General features: G+C 40.2%; 1 protein-coding gene across 14 annotated transcripts in view; it reads right to left on the bottom strand.

Annotated features, from left to right (window-relative positions):
* CELF4 (CUGBP Elav-like family member 4) overlaps positions 1 to 13,638 on the bottom strand; it is a 716,695-nt gene extending 703,057 nt beyond the window's left edge. For 5 of the 14 annotated variants that reach the window (XR_011905956.1, XM_072358984.1, XM_072358987.1 and 2 more), the window contains exon 1: positions 13,000 to 13,463. Coding sequence is in view for 12 of the 14 variants with exons in the window: in XM_072358984.1 (XP_072215085.1) it covers positions 13,000 to 13,279 (280 nt within the window). In the remaining 2 variants the exon portion in view is untranslated. Of the gene's footprint in view, positions 1 to 12,999 lie in introns of all 14 variants that reach the window. The other 9 variants (XM_072358989.1, XM_072358994.1, XM_072358995.1 and 6 more) reach the window with 6 other exon arrangements.
* Between the last annotated feature and the right edge of the window lie 297 nt (positions 13,639 to 13,935).

Genomic DNA, 13,935 nt, shown 5'->3' with positions numbered 1-13,935 from the left:
TGTGCATTAAAAAACAGCAGCCAGGAGCCCTGTTCCTGGATCATCATAGGGGAGGGGACAGAACAATGACACACCTATTGAGCAACTTCCTTTATAAATAAACTCATGAAACCCAATTTTACCACCACCTTTCTGGCCTTTTTCAATGAGCTGGTCAGTAACAAATGATCATTTAATGGCACAGAGCAGCCGTTATATGGAAGAACAGATTGAGGCTAATATAACACATGTTCCCCTCCAAACAAAAACCCAACATCTCTCCTATATCTTTTTCTTCCTTCCCCATCTGCAAACACTGTCAGTAAAGCTGAGTAAATATATAAATAATTAAACAAACAAATATTTTCCCTGCTGCCCCCAGGCCTTTGAATCTGAGACTTCGTTGGATTTCAGGCAATCAAACAGCATCACGTTTGTGCACTCACTCTGCACGCACACTTCCTCTCCACCTTTGACAGAATATCATTGACTTGAGTGCACTGTGATGATTTCAAATAGACCTGGGGTAGATAATCAACTGTACACACACTGTACACATATGCACACTCCAGCTCTTCCATTTATTTCATTTAAAAAAAATGTAAGCACAGAGTGGTGGAAAAACAAAATACCACATATACTGCTATCAATGAACTAGCTAAAACTACTACTGAAATTAAAAATAATAATAAAAAAAAAAAGAGTAATAAAATAATAGAATAATAGAATAAAATAGAGGGGAGCCTGATTTACTTGCTGGTCAGTGGCCAGAGCATCACTGCAGGGGATAATCTGAAAACTCCCTTCTAAATGAAAAGGATTCTAAATGAATTTTGTTGTGACTGGCTACTTGAGGTCACTGGAATCTTGTTTATCCCCCACAATAAGCAGCTTCTTGAACACTAGCCCAAAAAATCCCCTTCTGGACTACCTCACTCTGCAAAAGCCAAGGACGTTCACATTCCTGCTTAAGGATTCATGTAGTTTCTGTCTGTTATCCATGAGACTGGGTCAGAGTCTAACTATTGACTTCACGGAGCATTGGGTCGGTCCTCAGTAAATGGACGACGACTGCCAATTCCATCTGCTCACACTAAGGACAGGAGTACACTTGTCTGGAGGGAACTTGCTCTTTTTACTGACCCAGGGTAAGCAGATTCCTTTGGCTTGATCCAAATTGTATTGCAAACAATAGGTTTGGATCAGACCCTTACAGAAGAAAGGTGGGATGCAGCCCTTCATCAAATCCTTCAGCCTTGTGGCTCCTTCAGTTGCCATAACAATGAAGAGTAAAAATGTGATTCACTAAAATAAGAGAAAGGAAGAAAGGAAGAAAGGAAGAAAGGAAGAAAGGAAGAAAGGAAGAAAGGAAGAAAGGAAAGGAAGAAAGAAAGGAAGAAAGAAAGGAAGAAAGAAAGGGAGAAAGAGAGAAAGAAAGAGAGAAAGAGAGAAAGAGAGAAAAAGAAAGAAAGAAAGAAAGAAAGAAAGAAAGAAAGAAAGAAAGAAAGAAAGAAAGAAAGAAAGAAAGAAAGAAAGAAAGAAAGAAAGAAAGAAAGAAAGAAAGAAAGAAAGAAAGAAAGAAAGAAAGAAAGAAAGAAAGAAAGAAAGAAAGAAAGAAAGAAAGAAAGAAAGAAAGAAAGAAAGAAAGAAAGAAAGAAAGGAAGGAAGGAAGGAAGGAAGGAAAAAAGAAAGATCCTAAATCAGTGAATGATAATATTCCTGCAGACAGAGAAATTACAAAGGCTGAATCCCACTCACACAAAGAAAGCTGTCAAAATTGCTGTTGACCCTTTCTTGGCAAAACAGGGACAAATTTGTATTTTCAAGTAAAATGAGCAAAGCTAATTTTCCACCTCCCTACCGTGCTTTTTTTTGCTAGCTTATTTTCCTGATCTACACTGAAAGAGGCTCTGATGCAACACACTTGTCATCAGGGATGCACCAAAACCTTTCCTGACAGAAAATGAATGTTAAATTTCTGCCACTGATGCCTCCCTCCTAAAAAAAAAGTCCAACTGGCCTAATACTGCAGATGAGAAAATGACAGATCAATAACCTTCTGAAGCCAATTGGAATCTTCTGATTGATTCAACAGGTTTCAGATCAGGCCTGAAGGCACTGAGCTTAAGTGACTCCATCAGAGAGTGTTGGTGATTAATTATCCCAGCCCTGATTAGAACTTAGCCACCCTGGTCCCTTGCTGCTTGTCCTCACCCACCAGATCCTTTCCATACTTTGAAAATGCTCTAATTTCAAAAGAGCGGTTCTGAGATATGGCAGCCACCAGTAAATAGTCCAGAAGGAATGGCAGTATTTGCTTTCCTTACTTGTTTAATTTACTGTTAACTTTTACTGTATCGAGAGAAGAATATAAAACCCAGAATCACTATATCACCATTACCTCCTATGAGATCTTTACATTTTCTCTGGCAGTTTATAAGGATTTACTTGTTTTTTTTTTTTTTTTTCTTGTTTGTCAATGATTAAATTTGGGATATAATTGTTAATAAGATACTCTAAATTGTCTCGGTCCAGACTCTTCCAAATAAACATGCAGCACTGCTATGCTTTTAAAGACTTTGCCAGAGGATTTCTGTTGGTTGTCTTGCCCATTCCTCACTTCCACTCCTACTTTTTTTCTTTTATTGCCAGTATCTTGAATGAGATTTCTTTTTCTTAAAAGAAAAATAAAAAATCCACAGTAAGAGAAAAAGAAACCACACACAAAGAAAACAAAGCCAGAAAAATGACCAGTTTCTGTCTGAACACACATAACAGAACAAATCCTGCAGAACAGCATAACTGAATAATAGTTTATCTTTTTTTATAAAAGAGGGTGAAAAATTGAATCCTTGTCTGTGTATTATTGAAGATGGAATAGGATCAAATAAATTGCTTTTAAAAGCAATTAAATGCTCACAAAAGAAAAACACTCGCCTTGTAAACTGAGAGAAGAAATAATGAAATGCAAACCATCTTGAAACTATCGTATGGTGACTGGAACGAGAGATTTCAAGCTGAATGGTACAGCAGGATCGCACAGCATACCTAGGCAAGGCAGCCTACATCTGAAGAGGGAGTTAGGAAATTCAGAAAGCAAGCTGATCTTTGTATCTAGACTTATAAGAGTGAAAACCTTACAACACTTACACTGCATGCTATCTATAGCTGCTGCCCTAACAAGCGGTACCTTGCAGAACTGTCCGTAACTTAAGGCCCAGTGGAAACCTTGCTGCAGGTGAGGTCGGGTAATCCTGAAGACTTTAATCAGCAGTGGAGCAGATCTCTGTCCACTCTGCAAAGCCATTTTTCATCAATTGTGCACTGTGTATAGCACATATATCTTATTTTTAACCTCCTTTCCCCAGAATTTTTAAAATGGTACTAAAAGTGTGAAAAATACAATAAACAGAACCCTTCCACTGCACTGCTGCATTAGAAAAACAGCTTTCTGGGATCAGTTCTGCTCCATCCTGGAGTTTCTCCAGGCTTCTGGGTTCTCTGCAGCTGCCAGGCAAAGACCTGATCCTACAGAAGGAGGTTTCTTGTCCCATTATGGGGCTGGTGAGACTTGGGGAAAGAAACGGAGCCCTGTCTGGAAGGTGCAAGGAAGCACTTTTCTCTGAATTGGCTTTCAAAGAGTTGTCAGCCAGTTGTGGCTCCTCTGTAAAAGGTATCTGCCTCTCCATCTCTCCCTCTTTCATGCACCATTTCAAAAAATTGCATCTTTACCTTATTATATTATTAGAATAAATCAATATTATTAATATTACATGTGGGCAATTCTGTAAATTCTTCTTAGTTCTCCTCCTTGCCTGTTAACAGCAGGCACATTATACAGTCTCTGGTTAGACTGGTCAACCAGGCTATCGATAGTCTTAATAAGCAATATCTGTATTGTGACCTTTGCTCGCAGAACTGAATCTCTCCTATGGGGCTGTCATATTCCTTAAAGAAGTATTGATAAGCTCATTACTGTATTGCTACATATAATTTTAGGTGTGATTTTCACTCACCCTCAAGCATCTAGTAACCTAATACCTTTTTTTCCTACTAAAGCATTGGCCCTTTTACAATTGATCAAATAATGAATTAGAGCATTATAGAGAGGAAACATAATCAGGGGATTTCTACAAGCACACTGTGATATATCTTTTGATCTTCTGACAACCTTCATCCCTCTGGATCCTAGGAAGGAAGCACTGTTTTATAGGGATATTATTAGGCTGATGCTGTTTTATACGTCTACCTGCAAGAAGCTACCGAATCCGACAAAGATATTTGTGTGCGTTTGCAGTGAGTGATACGTACTATGTGATGCGAATCTATCCTTAGGGACTGAAAAGGAAAGGAAATACTCACAGATATAAGTCTGCCCTTTCTATACATGCATGCATACACATTATTCGTGTATTATGTACACAGGCATTTGAATTAGAAACAGGCCAAATAAGCAGTCAGATCTCATCAGACCAACTCTGTCTGCAAAGCTCCATTTTTATTCTGTTTGAAGAAGCTTCATGTCCAGAGTTATCTGCCCGAGCGTACTGGGAAGTCAGCTGGGTTGCCTCAGAAATATTTTGGAGACTCAGACACAATGTACAAATAAACCAGACATGGATTAATTAAGTGTGACTGTATCATTAAATTAGTATAATGAACAAACAACCACATATCATATTAAACTCTGCATATAATTCCAGGAATAGTCTGTTAAGTCACCTGCCACTTTCACATAAGAATATGATCTTTGTACTGTCTTTTAGATAGGAATTATTTGGAGTTATATGCAAGCCTTAATGTATATGTGTCTCTACTGAATGCACGTTTTCATTAATATGCACATATAACAAATGCTTGCACATGCGTATGATACACAAATACAGCAGACGCATTTGCATCTGTCTGAAAACTCAACTTCATATGAAAGTTAATTATTGGGGGCATCGTTCAGGCAAACCGTACTTCATCATAGTTACCAGATTTAAATCAGAAATTACAGATTTCAATAACAGAAAGGGGAAAAAAATAGTTTGTGTTATGAACTCTTCCTGCACTGCACATTCATGTCGCAAACTGTAAGCAAGTTTCTGGTGGCAAAGTACTTGGGCAGACCTAACAGAGACAATACGCATCCCTGGGGACACAAGGATTGCCAACAAAGCCATCTATGAAATAGTTAATATTAAACAATTATTGTCCATGTTCAACAGAGGAGGAACAAGTAAACAGATAAGGGTGAGGTAGATCGAAATCTGCATGCCTCATTGGCTGAGCTGTCGGATATTTCTAATGCATTTGAAGGGTTTGTTACTAAGAACCTGCTAAGTATCTTTAAACCTTTGATCTGTAGCCAGTCTTAACAAAGGTGACAATTAATTAAAGGAGAGTGCATTGCAATAAAGTTACATCGTGGTCAGTTTATATATACTGTCCAAAGCTGGTTCACAGAAGTCACTGTCAATTAAAGTCTTCTTCGAGTCCAGTTCATTATCAATTTTTCCCCCTTGCCTCGATCAATATTTTTGGCTGCTTCTGCTTGACAAACTTAACACAATGTCTATATCTATATGTCTTGCCATTCATTTACATGGAATAGATGGCCATATATGATTTATTTTTAGCCACTATGTATGGTCAGACACTTTATTTGAGAGGTTTAGAGCTCTCATCCATCTTTATTTTAAGGAACGACAATAATAAGCCCTCTCTACCTTCACGGGGATGTCAGGTGGATATAATGAATACACATTAAAAGCTGCATTCACCTGTGTGTGTATTCAGGACATGGCTCATGCTGATGAAAGCAAATAAATGCAGTATCTGCGGTGCCATCCTGACTTCAGTCCACCTCAAGTGATGCGGCACATAGAGAGTGATGCAAGAGATCCTGCGGTCCCCAAAATGCAACATTGCATCCTGAGGAGTTATGGAGGGAGAAAGGTCTCTATAAAAATACCCTAGCTCAGTCAAAGAAGTGGCAGTAGAAGAAAAACTATAACTTATCCTCACCATGGACATTATTTTTTCATCTTTCTGCTGCAGATGTTAATATGTAAGGATCAGACTGTCATGACAAGCCCCAGCAACAGTTGTACATGCATTAGTGGAACAGTTATGCAGGTGAGAAATGTGGCAGGGGTCAGGCTTTTTTCAGTTCCTCAGCATCATTTAAGTTTTATTTTCACTCACTGAAGAAAAGCTAAGTTAGACACAAGCAATCAGGCACAGAAGCTGGTTGTGTTTGCTGCAAATGTGGTTTTCCTGCGTTAATCCACAACCCTCAATTTTAACAGGAAAGGGACACACACAGTTTGCAAATGTGAACCTACTGATGCAGTGGCAAAGCTGTCATGAACTTCTGCCCAGACAGCAGAAATGGGGTCTTCACTTTCTCTTGAAAAAAATGCTGTGATTAATGAAACACCAGCTTCATGAAGGCCCAGGATTCGGCTTAGCTCACCTATCACCTCTCTTGGTTAGCACAAACACAGGGCACAAACATGACAACACATGACAGAAAGTTCATACTGAGCCCTGTAGTCTGCTGTCATTGAGTACTGTGGTAAGGCTAATGCCAATGCCAACACGAGTCTTTGGGCACTGGATGCTTTTCTCTCTATTTTAAATGCAGGTACCTGGCTCAACAGCCTCAATCATCTCCCCACTTTTTCTCTCTTGGAGCCATTACTGCCTGTCACATAAGCCCGCCTGGGTTCACACTTGATTGACGGGAGGGACGGTAGCATCTCCTTTAGTGTCGTTCTGTTCTGTTGGGTCAGCGCAGCTGGTATGCATGTGCACAGAGTATGCATGATAAAAACACCCTCACATCTTGCTAAAAACTGTGGCCGAGTATTTCCAGCTCTGACGGCTAGAAGAGACCCTCGTTGGTCATCTGGCTACTTCTGCCCCTTGTTCTTTGCTTCATGCATTGGAAATCCTGTGCCCTCCCTTGCCTCCATCCTTGACACATGCAAACTTCTTTCCTGTTGAGCACAAGACACTTTCTGCAATCTCACTCACTCTTTAACCAGGCAAAATTTCCAGATAGTCTCTGATAACTTCCTTCTAAAGACTATTCCGTCAGATACCTGGCTTTTATTATATGGTGCAGTTTGAATCCCTGGCTAAAGAAAGCCCTGTCTGTTGTACTGGTTACTGGTAGAAGTGGGATACGGGATGAGATGAACCACTGTATTCATCCATGGTCACAGTGATCCTCAGTTTTTTCCCCCTACTTTAATGCTGACATTTCCAATCTTTTCTGGATGAACCCAGAGAAAAAATAAGATAAACAAAGAAGGTGTTCTGTTTCTGTTGTTATTCTTCAGAAATAAGTAAATTACTGTTCCACCATCTAATTAAAACCTCGTTTTGACCAAATAAAGACTACGAGGTTTGGAAGTTGAAACTGCTGCAGTCTTTTTAGAGGGGGGAAAAAGAAAAAAGAAAAAAGTACATTTTATTTCCCTCCCCAAAATACCCAGGGGCATTGGTATGTGTGATACTGAGGGACAGAAGCATCTATAAGTGCGCTGAAAATGTAAGACTAACTTGGAGAAAGGAAAAAGGTAAGAGAAGAAACAAAAGCTTCCAAAACACAAACTTTAATTTCTTTCTTTTCTCCACATTCTATAACTTTAAAATAAGTGCATTCTTGTGAGGATGATTAGTTGATATGGTAGTGGGGCTAGCTGAAGAACAGCTTTCAGTGCAAAACTTAACAGCCAAGCGAGAGATTCCAGAAAATTGGAGTTTGTACTGGAAATGCTGACACAACCGTAACAACAGCATCATAACTGGCTGCAGCTGCTTTTAGAAGCCAGAATCCATGTCCAGACCCCCGAAAAAAAGAGTTAACATATAGCCTTCTAATTTATGAAGCAGTCTAGGATATCTGTTTGACATTATCAAATATGCATATAAGCTCATCTTTATGAGAGAGTATAATGTACAGGAGGATTTTTCCTCTCTCGTGTTGCATTTTGATTATTTTGAGGAGTTGTTCTTTAGACATAAGGCATAAACTCTCTTCTGTTTTATTCCAGTTTATTTGTGCATTTACCTCCCTAAAACTTCTCTGGTTTACAACCATACTAAATGCTGTATGTGTTTCTTTCAGCCAGGCAAGCCTTATGTTTCAATTATGGAGGAGTTTTTTCAGCACCTGTATTGCGTTGTGTTTCTTTTCAACTAAATTTCCATTTCTCAAAGGCAATATGTGTGAATGTGTATGCATCACTTTTTTTTTTTTTTTTTTTTTTTTTTTTTTTTTTTAATACACACATACAAATCTATGCACTTATACATATATACAAATATATCACCTCAATTGAACACACATCTTCGTTGCACTTCTGAGTTTCTGCGGTATCCAAAACACTTATAGACATCCTGAGACTTAACAAGGTTTTAATCTTTCTATCATCTATCTTTGTAATCAAACATAACAATATAATGAATGGAAGCCTTGTTTACCTACCCCCTAGGTATTTTAAATTCCAAAATAATTTATACTTTTGAGAAGGTATAGTGGTAAAAGAATTAACTATTCTTTTCCTACTGTATTTTTCTAGCTTCACTGAATACCTATCAAGTGAAGTTTGGGTCAGCTAGGTACACCATACTAGCCACAGGACTACAATAGTGAATGCTGGGGAGGTTTTTGGGGTGTTGTGTTTGCCCCTCTCTAAACAATTCTGGAAACAATGTTGTAGCTCCCAGGTCCACGTAAGATGCTTTCTTTCTCACTGTACGCTGTCTCCACTCTTATAAGTGCGCTCACCCGCGTGTGTTTCAGTAAATCTCAGTTAAGTGTACAATGTTTATTTCTTCTGACTTCCTAAATAGAATATTATGGAGACCTGTGTGTTTTAAATTAAAACACATTCCAGACCTTGGTTACAAGCATGCTTCAGTAGAAAAGGCTGTTTAAACCTATGGGGACAGTCCTATATTTAGATTACATTAATTCATAAATATTATACTAAATACCACTTAAATTGGCCTTAAATGACTTCAAAGATAATGCATTATAATATGGCTGTCCTGAGAGCACTAACCTTTATGTCTCCCAGTAACTCAGCCTTTAAGCATACACCACTGCTAGATAAGAAAGGGGGAAGTTATGAATGAACGGCTTGCTAAATTGTTCGAGTGTGATTAGTTAACTCTGCATGCATGCGCGCGCGTGTGTGAGTGTGTGGGTGGGTCAGCTCTCCCCGGTAGATCTCTACCCGCAGATCTCAGCACACAGCCTCTTCCCAACCCTAGAGAAAAGTGCCACAGCAGGAATGCGTTTCTGCCCCGTGTGGAGAGAAGCAAGGATGGGGGAATATGTAGCAGCAGTGCTTGTGCCATGAAAGATTCTTTTCTCAGAGAGCTGGCAATTCATTCCCACGTTCCCTCACATGCTGCTTCCCCTATACCCTCTTCTCCATTTGTGTGTCTGCAAGAGAATCATGCTCCCCTGCCTCTTTCCTGGTACCTGGCGTGGCATCAGATGGGTCTGCTGGTGAGAGAACCTAGGACTTCACTGTCCCTTTCTGATAGTTTGTTTTTTTTTTTTTCTTTCTCTCTCTCTCTCTCTTTTTATTTATTTTTGTTTTTTGAAAGAGGGATAGTTATGTACTTCATCTTCAGGCTCTTAATTTTCAATTTCCTTCTGATATAGGGAAGTCTCACCACAGAATCTTTTCATAATATTTTGAATCTTACACATCCCATGCTCTTATTTCAGTGGACTTACACCTGAAATGACTCCGGTTGCTATGTCTTTACGCTCATTCCTCTCTCTTCCCCTCCTGCATCGCAAACCCACCTTCTCCCTCTCCACACCCAAGATTTTCTTTCCGTACAGTTAAATAAACTACATCCTACTATTAACCCTTCAGAGTATACTACTGCCACAGCCTCATCCTCTGGATTAGGAATTTTATCAACTGAGAGTGATGGATCAATTAATGTACAAACATGATGCATCACTTATGAAAAGCATTTTGGGGTTTCATGTTGCCATCCTACCCCCGAGAACCAGTTGGACTTCTTTATACAGTTCTTCACCTATGCCTCCAGCAAAGCCAAAACAGGGAGATCTGAGTGAATACTATGTTTCACATGACTGAATTTATAGAAGGGAAAAGAGAAAGAAAACAGATTAAAAATGAAATGAAATGAAATGAAATGAAATGAAATAAAAAAGCCAAACACAATCCTCATCCTTCAAAGCCCCATCATGCTTTTTGACTTAATAGTAATTAATCACTACTGGCAAGAAAGTAATTTTTTTCCAGGTAGCCAGAGGCACATTTTTATCAGGATTAGCTAATAAATCAGAGGCATTTCTAGAAAGGAGTTCAAACTCTTCTTGGATTTACTAAATAAAACCAATCTCTGAAGCGTCGGCAGCTCGGTGTCTATTGAAGCTTCACTCAAAACCTAACCTACGATATAACAATCAACACCATCATTTTTCCTTCCAAAGTCCAAAACTTCTAGGGTGTTAAAAATGACTGTTTCTTTCAAGACTAACACATACAATTTGGTTTCACAATGTGACAAGAAATCCCACCTGGATTTTTTCCTATGTTTCAGCTTTAAAACAGAAATGAAATGAATGGAAATGAAGTTAGTATCTTGTTTAATTCAGGAATATGTGTTAAACATATCCAAGCAAGATAAATGATCCCTCACTCTCTCCATCTCTCCCTCCCCCCTGCTTCCTGAGTTTGTCTTTATGAATACAGGCACACAGTAAAAGCAAAACTAAACAACATTCCCATCTATGAAACAGAAATTAAACTTAGTGCATAGATTGATTAATCATATGTTTAAGGTAGAACAAAGCAAAATAATTAATTCTCATCAACCAATCAAAATAAGATCCCCATTAAAAAAAAAAAAAAAGAAAAAAAAGAAAAAGAAAAAAAAAGAAAAAAAAAGAAAAAAAAAAAAAACAAAACCCCCCACACACACAAATACAACACCAAAACCTTTACCTCTATGTTATCTCAAACATTTCATCTATACTATGCTGAGTGATTCTCTTCCGTGTAGCTTATACTGTTGTTATTTTTTATTTTATGGAAACCTTAGATAATTTTTGCAAACACATGCGTGCACACGGGCTCGCTGGCTACTCACTATGCCTCATCTATTAGACAAGACCTCCCAGGACCTTTCCTTCCCTGTTCTTCGTACTGTTATTTTGTTGTTATTATCAGTAATTATTCTAGAGTGAACGTCATGTTCAGAATATGTCCATCAGACCTTGATATGGCTTCTAGGCAGCCAGCCTGAAAGGAAAGCTAGGTTCAGAAGGGATAGGCTGATCACTGTAAATATGAAAAGGGTGTTTGGAGCAACCGGCAATACCCTGTAACTTGTACTGAGTCCCCAGTCCCCAAACCCTGGATGTTTTCTGTACCCTGTGCGACACTGGTACTTGGCACTTCCAGGGTATATTTTAATTCACATTTTCTTAAGGTGGAGAGGAGGGAAGTGACTGGGAAAGGGAAAGAAATGCCTCCTAAACATCCTATTAAGTTTAAGATTTACAACTCGCCATGGCAGCTGGAAAGCTGGGAAGACACTAATGCTGTTCCCCGTGACTCTCCCTGCCAGGAGTGAATCGGCTGGAGTAGACGTTGCTATTGAACCTCTCTCGTAACAGATACAACTTCTACTCACCCCGTGTTTCCCTGCACAACCCTATGTCTGGAGTCACACCCTGCTTACTTCTGATCTAATCTTTTTTTTCTTTTTTTTTTTTCTTTTTTTTCTCTCTCTCTCCCCAACCCCCCCGCCCCCACCCCACAGTAACTACATGACTAATGAAATAAACACATACATGTACATACACGCACACATGCATTATATATATAGATCCTGAATTAATAAAGTGACTCGCTATGTTTCCACTCCTAAGCTGGGCTACCATGCAAATTATCTTCAACTTCCTCTATGTGAGTCCTACTTTCCCACCCAGTGATCTGAGCATCTTCCCCGCCACTACACACTCCCTCCCCCGTCCCAAAATGTAGCATCCTCTAATCTGAAATTCACCACTGGAGAGACTAAACAGGGAAAGGAGCAGGCAAAACTGGAGAGAGCAAGGCATTGCATGGGGAGCACGTCCTTACTGCTTTGAAAGCAAACCCAAAAAGTTCCCGGGATGGACTTTGTGCACACTAGAGTAGTGCTAGTAATATGCCTGCTCAGAGACTTCTCTGTTCTGAAACTGAACTGCAACCCACCCCTACCGGATTACTCTCTCCAACACATACTCACTTTGTGATTTTATACTTCCCTCCCCGGCAGAGATGTTTTTATTTTTGTTTTTAAATTGTTTATATATCTCTGTTCCCACACTGAACAAAACCTAAATGAACACCCCCTCCACACCCCCAGCAAATCACTCTCCTCTACCACCAGTTTCGGAGCAGACTGTAAGTAAGAATCCTAACAGAGTTAAAAAATTAAAAAAGTAAATTAAATAAAAGAGAAGAAGAAAATGCAAGGGTGCCAGTGCCCGATAAACAACAGTTGTAAATAGGGGCTTCCCAGCTCCGCGGAAACACGCGGACAGACAGACGGACACACACCCCTCGGTGGAAAATGTGCAGCTCCCAAAGATAAATAAAGAAATCCTCTTAATCTTTTTCAGCACCACCAACGTGTGGACAGCTGCCTGCCAACCCAGCCTCCCGCTCCGGCTCTCGCCTGGACTCTCCGGCTTTCACAAGTGGCAGCATCTTGCCCCTCTAAAAGGGGGAAAGACATAAAAATACTAAGAAATAAGGCAAAGGGAGCTGACCCCCTTCTCTTCTTCTCTCTCTTCTCTTTCCAGGAGAGTCTATTATTTTTTTCCCTGCCCCCCAGCCTGCCGCCTCCGCCCCCGGCCAGCCAAAAATGAAATAAAATGAAATCGAAAGGAAAGAGAAAGAGAGATCCGGAGAGGGAGTGAGAACCTGCCTTCTTCTCCCGATCTCTCCCGGGAAAGTTCAGGAGGTAACTCACCTTTGTGCATGCCAGTGAACCTGTCCTTCAGCACCGTCAGTTCATAGATCTTCCCGAACTCCTCGAAGAGCGGTTTGAGGTCTTTCTCGTCCAGGTTACGGGGGATCTGCCCAATAAAGAGCTTAATGGCATCGTGGTCCTTCATTGGGATGGTGGATGGGTTTCCGGGACTATGGTTTAATCCGTTCATATGCCCGTTGGTGCTTGGGTTGCTGTGATTGCTACTCAGGCTGGTATTGTCTGGTTGTCCGTTTGCTAACGTGGCCATCTTTATATACATAGAGAAAATCTTCTTTCCTTTTTTTCCCCCTCTTCTTTTCTCTCTCCCTCTCTCTCTCTCTCTCTCTCTCTCTCTTCCTCTCTCTCCCTCTCTCTCGCTCTCCCTCTCCCTCTTTCACACACACACACACACACTCACACACACACACACTCCTCCCTCTCCGTCTCTCTCTCTCTCTGGGTCTGATCTGATTTTTTTTTTACATTGAAGATCTGTGTCCTTTCCGTTTAAACAGGCTGGATCGGTTCAAATTCCCAGCCAGACTAGGGGGTGGGGTGTGAGTGTGTGGATGTGTGTGTGTGCGGGGAAGGAAGGCTGGGGGTGGGGGATTGCTTTTGCCTCTACCCTGCCTAAACCCCCTCCTCCCATCCAACCACCCCCCCGTCTGTCTGCCCGGGAGAAGCTCAATGGTATCTTCCAACACAGCCCCCGGCTATAAATAGCACTAGGCGCATGGCTCTTTGAGAGACAGTCAATTTCTATTGTGCCAAGTGAGCAAAGGGGAACGGTTGCGTTTTTAGGACCAATGATGATGATTTTTTTTTTTTTTTTTCCTTTTCTTTTGCAAGTCCTCCGATCAATCGCTGTCGTTATAATTTCAGTGATCATCAGGAAATCTGCCTTTCATTTGAGAGGGGGAAAAAAAACACAAACCC

Source organism: Excalfactoria chinensis, chromosome Z (genome assembly GCF_039878825.1).
Source record: "Excalfactoria chinensis isolate bCotChi1 chromosome Z, bCotChi1.hap2, whole genome shotgun sequence".
Classification (NCBI taxonomy): Eukaryota; Metazoa; Chordata; class Aves; order Galliformes; family Phasianidae; genus Excalfactoria; species Excalfactoria chinensis.
This window is presented reverse-complemented; position numbering and strand designations above follow the sequence as displayed.